Source organism: Acinonyx jubatus, chromosome B4 (genome assembly GCF_027475565.1).
Source record: "Acinonyx jubatus isolate Ajub_Pintada_27869175 chromosome B4, VMU_Ajub_asm_v1.0, whole genome shotgun sequence".
In the NCBI taxonomy this organism is placed as follows: domain Eukaryota; kingdom Metazoa; phylum Chordata; class Mammalia; order Carnivora; family Felidae; genus Acinonyx; species Acinonyx jubatus.
In genome coordinates, this window is record NC_069387.1 from 75,147,099 (window position 1) to 75,166,146 (window position 19,048).

At 52.6% G+C, this 19,048-nt stretch overlaps 1 protein-coding gene and 1 long non-coding RNA gene across 5 annotated transcripts in view; one reads left to right on the forward strand and one right to left on the reverse strand.

Annotated features, from left to right (window-relative positions):
* The window catches only part of FAIM2 (Fas apoptotic inhibitory molecule 2), a 30,942-nt gene extending 20,136 nt beyond the window's left edge, over positions 1–10,806 (reverse strand). Inside the window, exons 1-5 of one of the 2 annotated variants that reach the window (XM_027036088.2) lie at positions 10,507–10,806; positions 6,725–6,920; positions 3,969–4,069; positions 3,454–3,518; positions 2,976–3,029 (exon numbers count right to left, since the gene is read on the reverse strand). In XM_027036088.2, the coding sequence (XP_026891889.1) occupies positions 2,976–3,029; positions 3,454–3,518; positions 3,969–4,069; positions 6,725–6,920; positions 10,507–10,521 (431 nt within the window). In that variant the 5' untranslated portion in view covers positions 10,522–10,806. Of the gene's footprint in view, positions 1–2,975; positions 3,030–3,453; positions 3,519–3,968; positions 4,070–5,745; positions 5,879–6,724; positions 6,921–10,506 lie in introns of those variants that run through there. The other variant, XM_027036089.2, reaches the window with a different exon arrangement.
* Positions 267–15,741, forward strand: LOC113593050 (uncharacterized). 3 transcript variants are annotated; one of them, XR_008300240.1, is made up of 3 exons: positions 5,932–6,093; positions 13,951–15,196; positions 15,494–15,741. It is a non-coding gene; the product is annotated as an uncharacterized LOC113593050 (long non-coding RNA). The 3 variants fall into 3 exon arrangements; XR_008300241.1 differs by lacking the exon at positions 5,932–6,093 and adding an exon at positions 267–420 and having other exon boundaries at positions 13,951–15,741; XR_008300239.1 differs by having other exon boundaries at positions 13,951–15,741.
* Positions 15,742–19,048: the final 3,307 nt, after the last annotated feature.

The window sequence follows — 19,048 nt, forward strand, 5'->3', positions numbered from 1 at the left end:
CAGAGGTCACAGGAAGGGCAGAGGGACATGACCTGGGGGTTACAGGGCAGCTTTGGAGCCTGACATTCGCATTCATAGCCCAGCTCTGCACTCCTATTGTGTGAGCTTAAATAAGTTACTTAATTGCAGAGCTCCGTTTCCCTCCTTTGTGAAACAGGAGCACTGGTACCGGGTCACAGGGGCTGTAGCAGGATTTTGAGGGCGCACAGGTCAAGCGTGGACAGGCCCTGGTACAGGGTAAGGACTTGAGAATGGGAGTTGTTAGTATAATGGGACTGGCAGCCTCCTGGAGAGGCTCTGACCCACCTCTCCCAGCTCTGGGCCTCACAGTTTCCTCCTCCTCCTGCTTCCCCACCCCCGCCCCACAGCCCTGACTCCTTCCCCGCTGCCAGGGCTCCAAGGGAGCAATCAGACAATAAGGTAAGAGCCCACCGAGGGAGATGACGGGGGCCTTGAGACAGCGGTGAGTGGAAGGCGGGGGCTGGCAGGCTGCCATCCCAGGGGGCAGAGAATGAATCACAGACGTGAAGGAGAGACTCACTGGCATGTCAGAGCCTGGGCCCCAGGCCTGGGCTGGAGCCCTGGTCTGTTTACAGAGTGTCAGAACAGGGGAGGGAGGCTCAGGTGGAAGCCGGTCTAAACCCAGTGTCCTCCCCCAACATATCCCACTCTAGGGCCGATCCTGGACCAGCAGGGGAAGCAGCAGAACATGTAGGGGAAGTGCACAAGACTGTGCTGCTTAGCAAGTGATGACTTCTCTCTGAGCCTCATTTCCTCATCCGTAAAATGGGGATAATCATAGTGTCTGCCTGGTAGGGTTGTTTATAAGGATCAAATGACAAATACCTGTAAAGCACTCAGCACCGTGTCTCACACATAGAAAAAGAGTGGTTTCGTTCTTATTGCTGTTAAGGGCTTGGTACGTTGAAGGAGGTGAGACCCACTCGGTCTCAGACCCAGAAGCAAATTCAGGGGGCAAAGTGGATAGAGTTGAGGGATGGGGAGGGGACCGGGCAGGACAGAGCCACAGGGTGGCTTTCTGGAGAAAAAAGCAGCATCTTGGTGCTGGGATTCCCAAGCACCTCTAAGGTTCTGTGATGCCCCTTAAAAGCACAGGGTCCAGGCCCACTCCTGATTTCTCTCCTCCCCCCCACCCCCACCCATGAGCCAGGGAGAGCATTTCTGCTTTCTGTCTGGAGATGTTGAGGAGGAGCGTTGTTAAACCTCACCATTCACGGGCGAGAGTCTCACGCCTGCCCTCAGTGGGGTGCACTCTGCCCCACTTCTGAGCCTGCTCATTCCCGGACTGTCTCCCTGTCGCCATCTGCTCAGGACCTGGAGTCTTGCAGACCCTCCCACAGAAGTCCTGGTGAGGGGCCTGGGGACTCCATTCCAGAGTCCTCAGGGCATCTGAGTCTGCCAGGGGGTGCTGACGTACTGGGAGCCATGCCAACCTGCCATGTGTGTTGGCCGGGGTGGCCGTCCCTGGGGCCTCATTAGCTTTATCATACAGTGCCCCCAGTTCCCCAAGATGCATGCCTCCTTACCTGGTCTGCAGACGGGTCCTCTGTTCTATGCCCTAAGAAAGGCTCTAGGCGTGAATGTCTCCTCCCCTGGGACTCCCAACTTGACTGAGCCTCCCCTCCACTCCTCTGCTCCTCCAAGGAGCCACCAAGGCCAGGATGGGCCTCCTTCCTGTCAGCCTATGGTTGGCTTGTATTAATTCAAGGCCCACTCGGACTGTTCTGGGCTCGGGATGGTTCAGGAGGCTTTGGGCTGAGCCCGCATCTCCACCATACCTCTACCCAGGAGCGGGCCTGGGACAGCTGGAGTGCGCAAGCTCCTTGCCGGGCATTCAGAGCTCCCACCCCGGAAGACCCCCTGCTCTCTGAGATGTGTCAGATTCCCTTACGTGGAGCCTTCCAGCCCCCTGCCGGTCTTGTCTCATATTTACCACATGTACCACGTGCAGCCCCACTCCCACGCTTTTGCTTGAGCCACTTCAGTCTGCATCTGTTGAGGTGCACCCTCTCAAGTGGACTGAGGTCTTGGATGTCTCAGGCTCAGCCCTCCCGCCTCCCCTCCTCTGAATGCTGCTCACTCCCGTGCTGCTTTGTGCCACTCACTACTTTTCCCTACAGAGGTCTCCTCCCCAGTAGCCCCAGTGCCCAGTATAGCGCTGGGCTCACAGTAGGCGCTGAAGGAGACTTCAGTGAGAGTGGTATTGCTCTGAGCCCAGGGTAGTTCTGGCCTGGAATTACCCCCAAATGACCCCTAATTACTCGGACAGGAGGGTCAAGGATCACCTAAGCCACCCAACTTCTCTTAAGTTACCTGCCATGTTCTTTAAAGAATAGAGGGCAAACAGGAGCCAAGTGCCTTGAGAAGAAGAGAGCCTGCCAAGTGGAGTGATTAAGAGCACAAGCCTCAACCTGAATCCTGGATTTGAATCCCAGCTCCTCCACAGACTAGCTGTGTGACCTTGGGCAAATTACTCAACCTCTCTGAGCCTTAGTTTTCTGAGATAATCATACCCAGTAGACTCGAGGATCGAATGCAATACTGTATATCCAGCGCACAGAACAAGGCCCAGCCCTTATTAGGCATTCTGTAAGTGGTAGTTACTATGATTAATAATTCATAGGCATTAATAACAACAATGTTAATAAGAGTAGCAACATTATCATTAGTGTGGGCCAAGGTGTTCCAGCCCCCTCCCCGCCTCAGGGCCAAGGTCTGGGTCTCTCCAGCCAGGGCCCCAGCCCACCTCCCCTCTTTGTGCAAGCACCAGAACCTATGTCTGTCTTCTTCCCTCCCCCTCAGATCCAAAGGGCCCGTTTGGTCATGCTCTTGTGAGGACAGTCTTCCTTTGGGGTGGAGAGAGCCATGGGCTTGGATTCTGTCTGTGGAGACTTCCCACCCTGTGCCACTGAGGGTTCTCTGCGAAGGGGCCTGGAGGCCTGGGGTATACTCACTAGGATGCCCAGTACCATCCTGGGTTGGCCTGGACATAGTCCTTAACGGGGTCACTGCAGAGAAAGGAGGGGGAGAGAATCAGAATCTCCCCTGTCTCCATTTCCACATCTGCACCTGCCCCACCATGGTTCCCAGGACTTGCGAAGAAGAAAGGAAGAAGGGATCCTGGTGGCATAGGGAGCCCCAGCCACAGTCCCTGGCTGGGACATGGAGGTACCTGGCTGTGGGGCTGGAAGATCTGAGAGGAATGACCACTTCCCAGGCACCAACAGGCCCAGAAGGTACCGGGTCCACCCCTGCTGGATAGAGGACTCCTCTGTGGGCACTCCCTAACATTCCTCCCCAGTGTGAGGGCTTCCACTGCCCCACACAAATCTTTTCAGGCAAACATTCCAAAAGTAGTCTGATTCAGGGACCCCCGCCCCAGGCCTTGCCATGGCTGCCCCTAGAAGGTGCTGGTTCACACAACCAACTCACCAGAAGGTAAAGAGAGCCACGACACCCAACGTCACCAGCAGCTGGATCAGTAGGATTGTATAGACCTAGGTTTGGGAGGGAGTTCCGGTCAGCTTGGGGAGCCCCCACTGGAGGCTAGGGAGGCTCAGGCCCCCAGTGAGGCTCAGCGAGTACCCCAGCTTCCCAGTGACTCAATCTACTCTCCAGACCTACATCCTATACCCTCCCCTTTCTTTCCTAGGGGTCACTAGAATGGACCCAGGACAAGGTGAAAGACAAGCAACTTTGCTCCAGAGCCCACCCCCACAGGACAAGGGGCCCCATGTATCTGGAGACAGGTTGAGACAATGAGTTTGGGTATAGCAGGGGGCAGTGGGGTGAAGCACTTCCCAGCAGGTGCTATCAGCTGGGGTCACTAGAGAAGGGGGCACAGGGATGGCCTCTGTAGACAGAGGGCTGGGCCAGGGCCTTCTCAAGGGACACCCTGTCCTCCCCCCCAGTCCCCCAGTCCTGGAGAGTTGGGAGGAGGTGGTTACCTTTCTGATGAAGACTCGGCGAACTTTCTGGTCGTCCCAACTGAAGGTGGTGAAGAGCTCATGGTCTCCGGCGGGGAATCCGTTCTCATAGCTAGAGCTGCCTGTATGGACATGGGGAGGGCCATGAGGGCTCCCATGTATATAAATGCTGCCCCCAATGGCCACCTGTTCAGAGCTGACTTTTGTCAAACTGGCTCTCTGGACTGGGGAAGCTTTTTTCTCTAGTTCCGTTCTCAAACCTCCCACCCCACCCCATCCCACCCTCAGATCTTTTTCCCCAGCTGCTTCAGTCCTGAGAATACACTGTCATCTCCCTACCCCTTCCTTGCATGCTGACTGGGGCTCCCTGGGGGCCAATCCCTGCCATACAAATGTGGCCCTTTTCTCTTGTGTCCCCCACTCTCCTCCCTAAACACACTGGCTCCCTTTAGTGGCTAAGAATCAGAGAGAGACAGCCACTCTCCCAAGGCCACCTAGCACATCTCAGGGTCTAAGGTCCTACCCCTGCCTGCTCTGAGGCCCTTGGGGTGAGAACCAGGGACTAGTTGGATGGGAGAACTTTCTGGTGCCCCAGCTGGGAAGCAGGGCAGGGGGAAGACTGGAGGGGGAAGTAAAGCCGGGACAAGGGCAAGGAGTGAGGTATGGCTGGGGATGAAGTTTGGGGGCCTGGTCCCAGAACTGAGAACCCAGATATCAGGTCTGTGAAAGAGCATAGGATCCACAGTCAAACAGACCCACATGTGGCTCCCTCTTCTCAGACTGACTATCAGCCATCTTGGAGTGTCTTCTGCGATATGGGTCTGTGACACTCACCTCCTGGGGACAAAACTAGATGAAAGCGAAAGCCGATGGCTCTGTGCCTGGTGGGGACTATGCTGCCCTCTCCTTTGCACCCCTCATCTGGGCCATTCCTGAGGCCTCTGCTCTGTTCTCTTCCACTGTCCTTTTAATTCTTGCCATTTCTCCACGATCTTACCCTCCCTCCACGGCAAAAGCGTCAGTCTTGGTCTTTCAAAGCTGACCCTGCATCAAGCTCTTTGATGGCTCCCCACTGCCTTTTACTCAAGTTCAAGTTCTTTAACAAAGCTTCCACAGCCTCCCCCGAGCTCTCAGCCCCAATGCACACTGTTCCCTCCTACTTTTCTCCAGCCTGACTATATTTTTTCGGCCATGTGCTTTCTTGCCTCTGCACATTATATTCTTTCAGCCTGAACACTCATTTCCCCGCCTCTTCACCAGGCTAACTCATTGAGTCTTCAGGACTCAATGTGGATACCCCTTTGTCCAGGAAGTCTTCCCTGACTGCCACACGGATGAGGTAAGCTGCCTAGGCCTCTATCACTGCATCTCTTTCATTGTGTGGTAGTTGTCTGTTTACTTGTCTATACAGTCAGGCCCGTGGGGGCAACAAGTCTTGCAAATCCATGCATCGCTAAGAAATTTAGCACCACTGGTCACAGTGCTTGACACACACTTAGAAATGTTTGTCGCATGTTGACTAAAATGAGCGTCCTTCCTGCCCTGACAGTTCCCTGGAAAACACTATTTAAGGCAGCTAGCCCTGGCAACCTGGATATGGAAAATGAAGAAGGGGGAGAGAGGGGAACCCACTGCAAACCTGGGGCCTGGAGGCCCTCACCCTTTTGTCTTCCACTTTCATGTGTGGTCTACATCTCCTGCCAAAGCCCAAATGGCCAGACCACTGAGCAGGCGATGAGGACAGAGAAAGTTCTGTGGGTGTCTGGGGCAGTGAGAAGGACTCACACAAACACCAGACCTTCATTGGCTCTCCAGTAGGTCACGGTGTGGTAGGTCTGCTTGGCTCTGGGCCGAGAGGGTTTGTGGTAAGGGGTGTGAACCATGGTGGCCACTCCCGGTGAGTAGAGGTTCTGTCTGAGGCATTGTTCCTGGGATTCCTTCTAGAATTCTGCTGGGGGAGGGGGGTTGAGGGGCCGCTTAGGGAGGCTGCCGGGGCTGAGGAAGATTTGAGAAGGGGCCCTTCCTTAGCACGTGGGGAGCTGTATGTTCCCAGCCCCAAGGCAAAGCTCCCACAAGCTGCTCAATCTAACAGAGGGGCTCCCACGGGCTGTGATTTTTGGTCTACAGGGAGCTGGCATTCACCTGGGTAAGTGTGCCTATGAATTATGCCTGGCCATGAGGGGCACTAAGGCTGGCATCCATATACCTTCCCCATGTCCTGTCCTCCTGTCCCCAACAAAGGCCTGGAGAAGGGAAGAGAGGTAAGGAAAGTGAGGGTGAAGTGATCCTCAGACCCCTGGCCCCCAACATCCCTGGGGCCTTCAGGGGGAAGTTTTGGATCAGCCCACATGTAAACACGACACCTCCACTCACAGGGAGCCAGCCAACAGCTTAATGCTGCCCTTTCCTGTGTCTACTCTGACCTCTCTCCACCCTTTTAATGTACCCCTTTGAGGAAAGCCTTTCTAGACTAGCCCCTGATCCACCCCCTCCCCCTATTTACTCCCTCTATTTGCCCTAGCTTGGTGACTTGAAAAGAATCCCCTCTTCCCCATCCAAGAGTAGTATGACAGAAAATATTGTGTCTCTCCCTTTTCATGGAGTCGTCCTTGACCTACTCTTGGAATAGCCCTCCAAATCCCAAGCCTTTGACAACAGAGCCTCATATAACAACCATACAATGCATCTCTTTATGGGCAACTTCCTCCTACCCAAGTTTTTCCTCTGTGCCTACCACTCCCCATGATGTTCCAGCCTCCAGGAGCTGAGAGACTTACTAGGATCCACATAGGCCCAGCTGGGATGGAGAGGCACAGCCGACGGGGCTGGGGGGAAGGCCCCTGCCTTCAACCCCTCTCCAGAGGTGGCCTCCTCATAGGAGGGCGGGGCCGACGGCACTGCTGGAGTCTCCTTCTTCTCACCATTGGCCTGCTGCTGCCCCTCTGTCCCGGGGGCTTTGTTAGCCACGGAGATCTGTGGAATAGAGGCGAAGAGAGACAGTCACCAGGGAAAGGGTGCCTTCCAAGTCCTCCCCACCAGCCCCCAATATCTGGAACTTCCATGGGTACTTTCTCACCTGCACTAGGAAGGGTGGGGGTGCAGACAATAATTTCCCTATTTTACACGGGATATGGAATATTATTCAGCCTTAAGAAAGAAGGAGATCCTTCCATTTGCAACAAGGCTCAGTGAAATAAGCCAGACACAGAAAGACAAAAACTGCGTGATACCAGTTATATTGGGAATCGAAAATAGCCAAACTCATAGAAGCACAGAGTAGAAGGGTGGTTGCCAGGGGTTGGGGGGTGGGGGAAATGGGAAGGTGTTGGTCAAAGGGCACAAAGTTTCCATTGTGCTAGATGAATAAGTTCTGGAGATCTAATGCACAGCATGGTGATTATAGTTAACAATACTTTATTGTATACTCGAAATCTGCTGAGAGGGTGGATCTTAAGTGTTCTCATCACACACAAAGAAAGGTAACTATGTGAAGTGATGTTAACTGACTTGATTGTGATCATTTCACAATATACATGTATATCAAAACATTCAGGTCGTGTACCTTAAATATATACAATTACCATTTGTCAATTATACCCCAATAAAGATGGTGGCGGAGGAAGACTCTCCCCCCTCCCTTTTTTTTTTTTTTTTTTTTATAGATGGGAAAACTGAGCTCCAGGAGGGTCAGGGCTGGCCAGAGGCACACACTGAAGCTGGAATAAAAACTGAGGAAGGAGAGGGGAAAAAAAAACTGAGTGACTCGGTCGGTTAAGCGTCCGGCTCATGATTTTGGCTCACGTCATGATCTCACAAATCATGACATTAAGCTCTGTGTTGGGCTCAGGTGCCGAGCCTGCTTGGGATTCTCCCTCTCCCTCCCTCTCTCTCTCTCTCTCTCTCTCTCTCTGCCTTCCTGCATGCACATGCATGCCCTCTCTCTCTCTCAAAATAAATAAACTTTAAAAAAAAGTTTAAAAAATAACTGAGGAAGGAGAAATTCTTAGGAGAGGCCACCATGGGGCTGTCCCTGGGGCAGAGAAGGGGTGTGTATGGTTCCACTGTCTCCCTGGGGTTCAGGGAAGGGCCTGGCACAGAGTAGGCCCTCAAGAATATTATTGAATGAAAGATTCTTTCATTTAATCTCTCTGCTACCTTGGTGGTTATATTTTGACCCCTGGTTTTTTTTTTTTTTTAATGTTTATTTATTTTTGAAAGAGAGAGAGAGAAAGAGAGAGCAGGGGAGGAGCAGAGAGAGAGAGGGGAGGAGAGAGGATCTGAAGTGGGCTCTGTGCTGACAGCAGAGAACCCAATGAGGGGCTTGAACTCACAAACCATGAAATCATGACCTAAGTTGAAGTTGGATGCCCAACCGACCGAGCCACCCAGGCACCCCTGATCCCTGTTTTAAAATGAGGGAACTGAGGCTCAGAGAGGAAGGATGACTTGTCCAAGGTCACAGAGCCACACATAGCCCATTGGGCTGCAGAGCCCAGGCCTCATCCACTGGGACTGGCCTCCTTCTGTTGGGCTGGAGATGACACTAGGAAGGTGGGGATGGGCGAGCAGGGAAACAGAGAGGGGTGAGGGGAGATATGAGGAAGAAAGGGGACCATAGAGTGGGGAAAGGGCAAGAGGTCCCTGGTGAAGGGTCCTGTTTTGGCCTCATCCTGTTGTGAACCTCAGCCTGTCTCCCAAACCAGAAGAGAATCACAGACCTTCACTGTTGGAAGGGATCTCAGAAGGTATCTAGATCAACCCTTTCCTTCATTTGACAGATGAGGAAACTGAGGCCCAGAGGGAATTGTGCCATGGCAGGTTGAAAACTCAAGCCCATTTACACTCAGCTCTGCCCCAGGCCCCAGAGGGTCCACTTAAGCTTTGGGGAGAGGATGTGAGCTGGAAGGGCCTGAGTGCTGCCGCCAGGGAAGGGAAGACTGCGGGGGAGGGGGTGTATGAAAACTGACCGGCAACAAAAAGACTAAGCCTCAGAAAATGAATGGGATTTAGTTCTGGCTTCAGAAAGAATGTGTTAAACCCGAAGGGCTGCAGAGGAAGGCCGCTGAGTTCATTCTTTGCAGGTTGCGTCCAGCTGAGGCAGCCCAGAGGGAAGCGAGCACCAGAACATCTCTGTCTCCACTCAGCCCTAAGGATCACTGAACTGGAAAGTTCTTTTCCATCCTCAGAAAGCCTGTGAGCCAGCTGGGGGTCAGAGGCAGAGGAGGCGGGGCAATGTGCTACATTCATTGAGGACAGGAGGCGATGTCAGCAAAGTGACTGGGGTGGGGGGGTGGAATCAGCAGTAGGTGTGGGGAGGGGGCTTTTCATTTTCACCCCGGTGAACACCCCCCAGGCCTCCTTAGGGAAGGGCCTTGAGGAGCCTAGGCCTGTGAGAATGGGGCCCTGGTTCACCTGCTGCCCTCCCACTCCCCAACCTCCTTCCTCATCCAGACCAGAAGGCTCACATCCAGGAAAACCCATTTCAGCCCACCAGAACCAAGGTCCTCTGGAAACCAGACCCAGGAAAAGAATTATCACCTCTGACTTCAGCCCTGTCACGAATGGGCCCTCCTCCCAACCCCCACCCTGCCGATCAGCCCCAGAGCCTCCTGGGCCCTGCCCCCCATACACACACACACACACACACACACACACACACCCTCATTCCCAAGTGAGGTCTGCCCAATGGCAGGAGGTGGTATCACCAGTGACATCATTTTGAGGTCTCAGGAGCTTAAAAACAGAGAGGAGGGTCTGAGAGCCCAGGGAAGGATGCCATTGGCTCTGAGGCTCATCTTGGAGAAAGGAAGGGGGAGTGTAGGGGAGGCTCCTCTTCTGTTTTCTCTGCCCAATCCTTGGCACCCCCAAAACAGAGGGCCAGAGGACCCTCCCCCTTTGCCCCAGGCCCTGATTGTTGTATAATTCCACAGGCTGTTGATGTTATGTAACCACACTAAGCCAGCCAAGTCTCTGCCCCAGCCCTTCCCCTCCATTTCAGGCCTAAAACTAGAAAAAAAGAGACGACGTTTTATCTGGTTCCATCTAGTCCCATGTCGAGCCAAAACAAAAACAAAAATTAAAGCATCCTGATGCAGGGTTGCCATAGTAATCCCCCCCCCCCCCAAAGCATGTGTCCAGATGTGGAATGAGTTGGCTGGGGGGTGGGGGTGGGGGTTTCTGTGGAGGTGGGAAAGATGAGCATAATGTGGTTGGGGCAGGATAGGCACCACTCCTTGGGGCTCACCCAGGTGCCCCCCTCTAGTCCCCCCACCACACCCTGGACACCCAGGTTGATTCCTTAAGGGAAACTGGGTACCTGTGAAGGGTCTTGAGATGCCAGAGCCCCTGGGGTGAGAGGGCCTGTTGGGCAGGAAGAGGCCCTGACCTATCACTTGAAATGCGCCTTTTGGTCCTCTGACTGCAACAAGGACCACAGAGGACCTTCGCACAAGCGCTGGGGAAGGATGCTTATAGTGGTCCAGAGAGTTTGCTCTGGATGACGGGGAGCGGGGAGCCAAAGGATGAAGGATGATGGTGCAGGTGGGGGAGATGCCGGTACCTTTCCTTGTGTCATGGTGCCGTCTCTCCGGGAAGGGGTCCCTGAGGCAGGGGCGGCCGCTTGGGTCACCGCAGCCTGCCTGCGTCTCTTCCTTCCTCCGCGTGGGTTCTAGCAACATCCACTGCAGCCGGGCCAGGCGGACCGGAATGTACCATTCAGGCGCAGGAGGAGGAGGGGGCCCGGGGGCGGGCTGGGAGGCTGCTGCGGAGGCCGCTGCGGATTTACAAGCCCGTGGGGAGGAGGAGGCGCGCCGCCCCCTCCCCCGTCCCCTCCACCCTGAACCCTCATCCCGGGACTAGGGAGCGCGTGCTGCAGAGCCACCCAAGTGGATGGGTCCGCAGGGCGGGAGGAGGCGCGGGGACTCCGTGACACCCGACCAGCTGATGCTGCCTGCCTGTAACTGGAGCTGGGTGTCAGGGCCTTATCGCTCCACCATCTCTGCCGCTGACAGGTTCTTTCTGTTCAAGCCTCAGCCTCCCCCTTCCCTGCCTCTGGATGCGTCCCAGATTTCTGTCTCCATTTCCACCTCCCCTCTCATCTGTTTCATCATCCACGGCAGAGTGGGGAAAGTCTCCCACGGCTGGCTCATCTACCCTCCCTGGCTTCTAATAGGGCCCCTGGGCCCTCAGTTCCTATGGGCCTTTGGCAAGCCATATACGCACCTCTCCTTTGCCTCCATTTTCCCACCTGTGAAATGGGAGCAATGGGCCCCTCCCTACCTTGTCGCAGAGGCCTGGTGTGGGAGGATGCAGGTGCTGGTTTTTTGGGTTTTGTTTTTGTTTTTTTTCAGCCCTGCTGGACCATCTTTCTGGAGAGGCTTCTAGCTCTGTCTCAAAGCGTCTCCAACTCCCATCCCCATTCCCAAGATGCTGCTTCCTTTCTGCCTCCACTCCTGCCTCCATCACCCCTGCCCCCTTCCAGAGCCTGTTCCCTCCCCTCTCCCAGGCTTGTCCTTGGGAATTGGCCATCGCCGGGCCCAGTTTTCCAAAGCTGCTGCAGTGTTGCTACGGAGTTTGCAATCTCACGAGCTGGGCTGGATTCCCAACTTGATCACCCTCTGGCCTTGTGACTTTGGCAAGGCCTTGATCTCTGTGAGCTGCAGCGTCTCCTATGGAAAGAAAGAGCTCTGTCCATCCTAGATTGACTGTGAGGCACACAGGTTATGGCAGTGGAAGCGCACTGAAGACCACAAAGTGCAGCCAGCATGTGAGTCATTATTAGCTGAGGAATTAGTGTCTTGGGCCGCTCCAGGGTGAGGACTCTGAGATCTGCCTAAAAGGATCTGAACTTCCTAGGATAAGATGAGAAACCAAGTCCCAATGCAGGGATGGCCCCTTGCCGTCTGCTTCTCTGTCGTCTCTCAGCTAGACCCACCTAATGACGGTGAGAGAGCAGGGCGCTTGGTGTGCAGCTAGATTATTGAGTTGTGACTCCAACTCTGTTCGCCCTTTGTGTCCCGCCCCCTAGCTACCAACTGCCTACATGCTTGCTTAAGCCAGGGTGTCCCTGTCTAGAGGCTCTCTCAGCCCTCCCTGTCCTTCCCAGCCCTTCTCCTGCCCCCTTCCTCCTGCAAACTGTTGGCATAGTTCCCCCCACCCCCACTGCTGCCCAAGGTCTGCCTGGCCTGCACGCCACCACTGTCCCCTCCCCCCCCCCCCCCCCCCCGAATCTGTGTTCTGGAGCAGTTTTCTCCTCCTGCGTGACAGCTCTAGTGGCCACCTCCTCCAGGAAGCCTCCCTGGCCCCTGGTCTGGGATTGATGCTTTTTTCTGTAGTTTCCTAGCACCCGTCACATGACACTGTGGAGTTTCTTTGTCTCCCTGGTAGATTCTGAGAGAACCTGTCTAGCAGTTTCCACGTTGGCAGGGCTGAGAACTGTGGCAGGCATGTGGAATGTACTCGATAAATCCTAGCTGTGACTATTACCCAGACATATGGTGTTACACAGAGCCTGAATTTATGTAGGCCTCAGCATTTTCATGTATTTGCGAATCTCAGTTGCTCCTTCTCTCCCTGTTTACTCCACTCCTTCCACACAGGCCTCTTGGCTGTTCCTTGACAGGCTAAGTATACTGTTAGCTCAGGGCCCTTGCACTTGCTACATCCTTTGCCTGGAATGTCTACAGATTGCTGTCTGGGTCACTCCCTCACTCATTTCATGGCTCTGCTCACACATCACCTTCTTGGGAAGGTCTTCCTGATCCTGTATAAGTAGGAATGCCACCAATGTACCACCACCCAGTTCATCGGGCAGTCTCTTTCCTGCCCCGGCTTTATTTTATTTCCTTGGCAATTGTGACCTCTGACACATATCTTGTGTTTAGACTTTTGGTCCCTCTTTCTCTTCTAAGCTCTCAGCGTCAGCTGTTAGTATTAGCCTCAAGGATTCCATAGATGTTGTTTAATGAAATAATTTCCACCCTCATAAGGCAGCTCAGTTCCGCTGTTATTCCTTCATCACGTGTGTCGTGCCTAGCTCTATGTGACACACTGTGGTAGAAGCTTTGGTGGTTCAAAGGGGACTCAGACATGCAGCCTTTCTTCGGCGGGAAAAGGTCCATTCAGAGCTCACCCCTGCGCACTGCCAGGGCGGGAAGCAGGCTCGGGCAGGATCGCTAAAGAAAGGGGTGCCTGAGGGGAGCCAGGCACAGTGAGAGGTTCCCCAGGGAGCCGGGAGCTTGTTGGGGTCACATCTCTGACTCTCTAGCCCAGAGAATGGGCTTTATTCTGTTAGCATCAGAAGTGGGGGTGGGGGGAAGTTCCAAGGGTTTTCAAGCAGGGGAATAGGTTCGAAATCATGCTTCAGAAAGACCAAACTGCTGTAGTGATATTTGTCGTTAAAGCATTCTCTTGAACAAGAAGGGAAGAAGGGTCAGCCTGTGAGGAACTGTGGGGAGGGCCTGAAGGAGGGCAACGCTGATAAGAATGCAGACTCTGTGAGTTCTTGTGGCGGCCTGGAGCCCAGACTGCAGAGCAGTCTGCCTGGGCTCAAATCCCGGCCCTGGGCAAGATGCTTTGCTTCTCTGTGCCTCTGTTTCCTCACTGAGTTAGTATTAGTAAAGCACTCAGAGCAGAGCCAGGCATATACCAAGTGCCCCATGCATATTTGCTAATTTAAAAATAAGACAAATGATCCAGGGGCAGAAAAGATGGAGAGAGGCAGACAGCTTGGGGCAAGATTGACAGGACTTGGGAAGAGGCTGAAGACAGAGGGATTTGTAGGCTGAGACCCTGGGAGAATGGTGCCATTAGTAAGAGGGAGGATGGGGCTGATGTGTTTGGTGGGGGGGGGGGGGAGGGGGTCAGGTTGAGTTTGTGGTGCTCCTGGGATATCTAGGTAGAGATGTCTCCTAGGCAGTTAGCTAGAGGCTCCTGGTGCCCAGAAGAGATGTCTAGGCAGTGCCTTCCTTACATAGCTCAGGGGGCACCTTGCATTGTATTTTAGGGGAATGTCATGCCCTTTCCCACCCTGGAGCCCAGCTCTGGGGCCTCATCAAGTCGAGCAGTGCGGCAGCTGGGACTGGGCTGGATTCGGAGGTTTGGGGCTCCTTGGTCGTTAGCATGTGGACAGTGGCTGAATCATGGAATACATGACGACATCCTGCAGAGTGAGGCCAAGGAGGGAAGAGGCCCAGAGCAGCACCTGGAGGGGGGTGGAGAGTCAGAAGAAAGTTCTTCCCTCTCTCCCAGAACCCCCTCACCGTCTTCAATGACCAGGCTGAGGTAAGAGGGACAGACTCAGAGACCACCAGTCCGTGTGGCCGGAGCCGCTCCTCAGAGCAGGGGAGGGTGTGGGCCCCCACGTTTCCTTTCCCCTCCTTTCAGGCCAGCGCAAGCAAGGCAGCCCATCCCCATCCTTGTTCTGCTCCGCTTCTCAGCCAGCTCTGTTTGCAGCAAGCGCCTGGGAGGTGGGACGGGGGGCGGGGGGGCGGAGGTGTGGACAGAGGCGAGGTTTCTCTTTCTACAGCCATAGAAGCAAGAGGCCAAAGAGGGTGAGTGACAAACCCAAAGTTACATGACATGTTGGGGGTCAAGCTGAGATGAGAAGAGTGGATGTGACCCCATCTCCGGGACCAACAGGCCAAGAGTGTTTCAGTGACAGCACTTGGTCGGGATGTGGTGGAGGGAGCTGGGGGTTTTCCGGCTCCCTAGATGGGCAAAAGCAGAGCTTTCCGGGTACCTCTTCCCAGATCCTTACCCATAACTGCCCCCCCCAACCCGCAACAGCCCCTGTCCCCCAGGGATGAAGAGAGAACCTGAACATTTGAAGTCAGTAAGAGGGAAGGGCTGAGGCAGTGGCTAGAGCTCCGGTCCTCACAGCAAGCAGGTTTCTCAGGGTGGGCTATGAGAGGTGGAGGTCCAGGTGAGCTCAGGCATACCAATGTGCCCTCCTGGCTTTACCTGGGCTTCAGCAGTGGCTGCCTCCCTACAAATTGTCCTCCTGGTCCCTGGCCCCCTGCCCCTCTCACTGCTGTCCTTACAGACCCTTCCTACCTCCCCCTCCAGCAGCCCTGCCACAAAGAACCTGACCTCCCGGACTGGCCAGCCACAGCCTGGTGACACAACTTCTCTATACTAGGGTTTCCATTCCTACCTCCTCACCCCCTCCCCCGTGACAAGAGGCCTCCCCAGATGTGTCTCCACAGCACAGGGACATGAAGCCTCTTCCCAGCTGCAGGGACTGCTTACAGGTATGAAACCACATTCCAGTCCCCCTCTCTCCTCCCCACCCCCCAACTTCTGGGCATTTGCTGGGAGCTGGGGCAGGGGGAGCCAAGTGCAGGAGCTGCGGTTTCCAGGCTCTTCACACCCAGCCCCATCTGCTCTGTTGCTCTTAGCAGTGTCCAGACCCTTGATAAGTCATTTCTGTCCCCTGGGTCTTGCTGTTGGGGCTGGCCCTCCCTGATTCCTAGCATGGCCACGGGTTCTGTTGAGACCACACGTTGTGCTATGGGATTTTTATATGCGCACGTCTGCTTCTCTACCAGATGGGAAGATCCTTAAAGATTGGACTCGATCGGGACGCCTGGGTGGCTCAGTCGGTTAAGCATCCAACTTCAGCTCAGGTCACGATCTCACAGTCCGTGAGTTTGAGCCCCTCATCGGGCTCTATGCTGACAGCTCAGAGCCTAGAGCCTGCTTCAGATTCTGTCTCCCTCTCTCTCCTCCCTCCCTTGTTCACGCTCCATCTCCCTCTCTCTCTCAAAAAATAAATAAACATTAAAAAAAAAAAAAAGTAAGACTATCCTTCCAGCCCCCACTCCTCTTCCACTGGGTAGAGCTCACTGATAAAGAAGAATACAGGTAGGTTTTGCATTAGGTCTATCTGGGTGCAAATTTTGATCTTACCACTTAGGCAAGTCATTAAACCTCTCCAAGCTTAGTTTTTTCATCTGTAAAATGGATATTCATTCATTAATTCACTCATTCAACCAATATTCACCGAGGGCCTGCTACATCTCAGGCAATCACGCAGATACAGCATCTAACACAAAAGACACAAATCCCTGCCCTGTGGGCCTTGCTTTTTAGTGGGGAACCTTAGTGCCTGTCTCAAAGAATGATTGGGAGGACTCGATGAGCTAATTAGGAACAAGCTTCGCACAGGGCCTGATGTGATAGGCCTGACAGGTTAGAGCTATTGTGAACATCCATTCAGGGCCACTTATCAAGAGCTTACTGTGTGCCAGCTCCATGCTAGATGCTGAGGAGACAAAGATGTGGAACAGCCATCCACACCCTCGGGAACTCAGTTTAATGCCCCTAATGTGTGTTGAATGGGCACTACCCTCGTCATTGTTCAGAAACTTATAACAAGCACCAGTCTGTAGCGTGTGCTACAAAGAGCCATAAAATTCTAGTCAGGTGTGACATGACAGGTGTTTATCCCCTGGTACCCTACAGACTAAGTCACACATGATTGATGTGCTTTCAGGAGGTTCTGAAGAAGGAGCGGTTATATTTGGTTGGGGGACAGAAAGGATCTGGAGGAGGTGGCTTTTGAACAGCATCTGAAAGAAAAGAGTAGGATTCCACAGACAGAGAGTGGTGGCAAAGATAGGAAGGGCGGCCCTTCAAGGGACCAGAAGGGCACAAAAATAAGTGCTTGGAGGAAGGAAAACAAGAGGCGCCAATTGTGTGCCTAATCCCAAGATGACCTAGCCCAGGGTGAGGGTGGAGGTTGGTCTAGGCAAGGCAGCTGAATTCACAAGCACAGGAGACAACTCTCCAAGAGGTGGGTTGGAGAGACCCCTTTCCTAGCCCTCTACCCTCGAGCAAGACTACAGCAGGCTCAGAATGCCACCATTAGAAGTTCATTTCCTTGAGCAAGCGTCAGCTTCCAGGAGGTCCCTCACAGAAACAAACCACGAAAGTGAAACTCCCTGAGTGGTGCGACACGTTGTAGATACTTCGCACGCACCAGGTCCCTTCCCTTTCTCCTAAGCGGAAAGCTCCGTTTCATGAGCCAGGAACCTTGTAAATATTTCAGTGGCGTCTGTGTGGTTGAGGCTGTGAAGACTGTTCTCTGCAGCACTCGTGACAGTGAGGTCTGGGAGATGTCTCAGGCCCGTTACAAGTGTTTGATCAGCCTTATGTTAAAAAAAAAAAAAAAAAAATTTCCCCAGAACTGTTGACAGTCACTGGTGTGAGACAGATTTGCACTTTTTCTGGAAAGAGGCCAGAACATGAACCAGCAGAGAGTTGCATCTCACAAAAGAGGCCATGGCCAAGGCCTGACAACCAGGCATGAGCTCCTCCACCCCCAACACAGCCCCAAGCCATCAACTGGGCCGGGCAAGGGCTCTGTCACACTAGGGGTCCCGGAAGGAAGCCCAGGAAAGAAAACAAGAGAAAGTGGCTGTGCCTCTACGCCAGGGCTGGAGCTAGAATTGAGGACAAGTTGACCGGGCCTGTTGCCTTTGAATTCTTCTTCTTCTTCCTCCTTTTTTTTTTTTTTTAAAGAAACATTTTGTTGTGATAAGAAGATTTACCATGAGATATACCCTTTTATATTTTTAAGTGTGCAATCCAATATTGTTAACTACAAGCACGATGCCGTACAGCAGATCTCTAGGACTTATTCATCCTGCATAGCTGAAACTTTATACTAATTAAACAACAACTCTCCATTTCCTCCTCCTCCCCCTGCCCCTGGAAACCACCATTCAACTCTCTGCTTCTATGAGTTTGTCTCCTTGAGATACCTCATGAAAGTGGAATCATACAGCGTTTCTCTCCTTTCGTGACTGGCTTATTTTACTTATAATGTCCTCAAGTTTCACCCATGTTATCCCAAAGGCAGGGTTTCCCTCTTTTTTAAGGTTGAATAATATTCCATTGTGTGTACACTATACTTCTTTATCTGTCCCTCCAACTGGTTTGTATGTTGGTTTTGTATCCCATAACTTTACTGAATTCATTTATTCTGATGGGGTTTTCTGGAATCTTTGGGGGGTTTTCTACCTATGAGGTCATATCATCTGCAAGCTGATATTTTTACTTCTTCCTTTCCAATGTGGATGCGTTTTATTCTTTTTTCTTGCTAATTGTTCTGGCTGGAACTTCCAGTACCGTGTTGAATAGAAGTGGCAAGAGAGAAAGTAGCTTTAGAGGAAAAGCTCTCGGTTTTTCAACATTCAGTATGATATTAGTGACAAGATTTTCACATATTGCCTTTATTATGTTGAGGTAATTTCCTTCTATCCCTGGTTTGTTGAGTTTTATCATGAAAAGATGCTGAATTTTGTCAAATGCATCTACTGAGATGCTAATGTGATTTTTAAAAAATCTTTCATTCTGTTCATGGATGTATTTCTTTAATTGATTTCTGTTTGTTGAACTGTCTTTTCATCCAGGGATAAATCCTCCTTGGACATGGTGTGTGATTCTTTACATGTGTTGAATTCGGTTTGCTAGTATTTTGTTAAGGACTTTGGCATCTATGTTCATCAGTATATAAACACCTAGTAGTTTTCTTTTCTTGTGATAGCATCGTCTGGCTTTGATATCAGAATACTGCAGGTGTGATAAAATGAATTTGGAAGTGTTCCCTTCTTTCAATTTTTGGGAAGATTTTGACAAGGATTGGAGTGAATTCTTGAAAAGCTTGGTAGAATTCACCAGTGAAGCCATATAGTCCTGGGCTTTTCTTCGATGGGTGGTTTTTGATTACTGATTCATTCTCCTTACTAGTTACAGTCTCTTCAGATTTTCTATTTCTTCATGATTCAGTCTTGGAAAGTTGTGTGTTTCTAGGAATTTATCCATTCCTTCTAGGCTATCCAATTTCTTTTGGCACTAGGGGACTTTAAATTCTGACATGTTCACAACCAGGTTGGGCTCAAGTGGATAAAGCACATAACCTATCAAGAAACAGGGAGAGGAGAGGAAGGAAGAGTATGACCCGGACTGGACAGTGTGAACTCTCAAGGTGTGTCCCCTGCCACCTGTGGACTTTGTGATTTTATACATTGGGAAATGGAAGTCAGGGAGCAGAGCAGCTTGGCTAGAAGAAGAAGGAATAGCAGGACTCTGTTGAACCA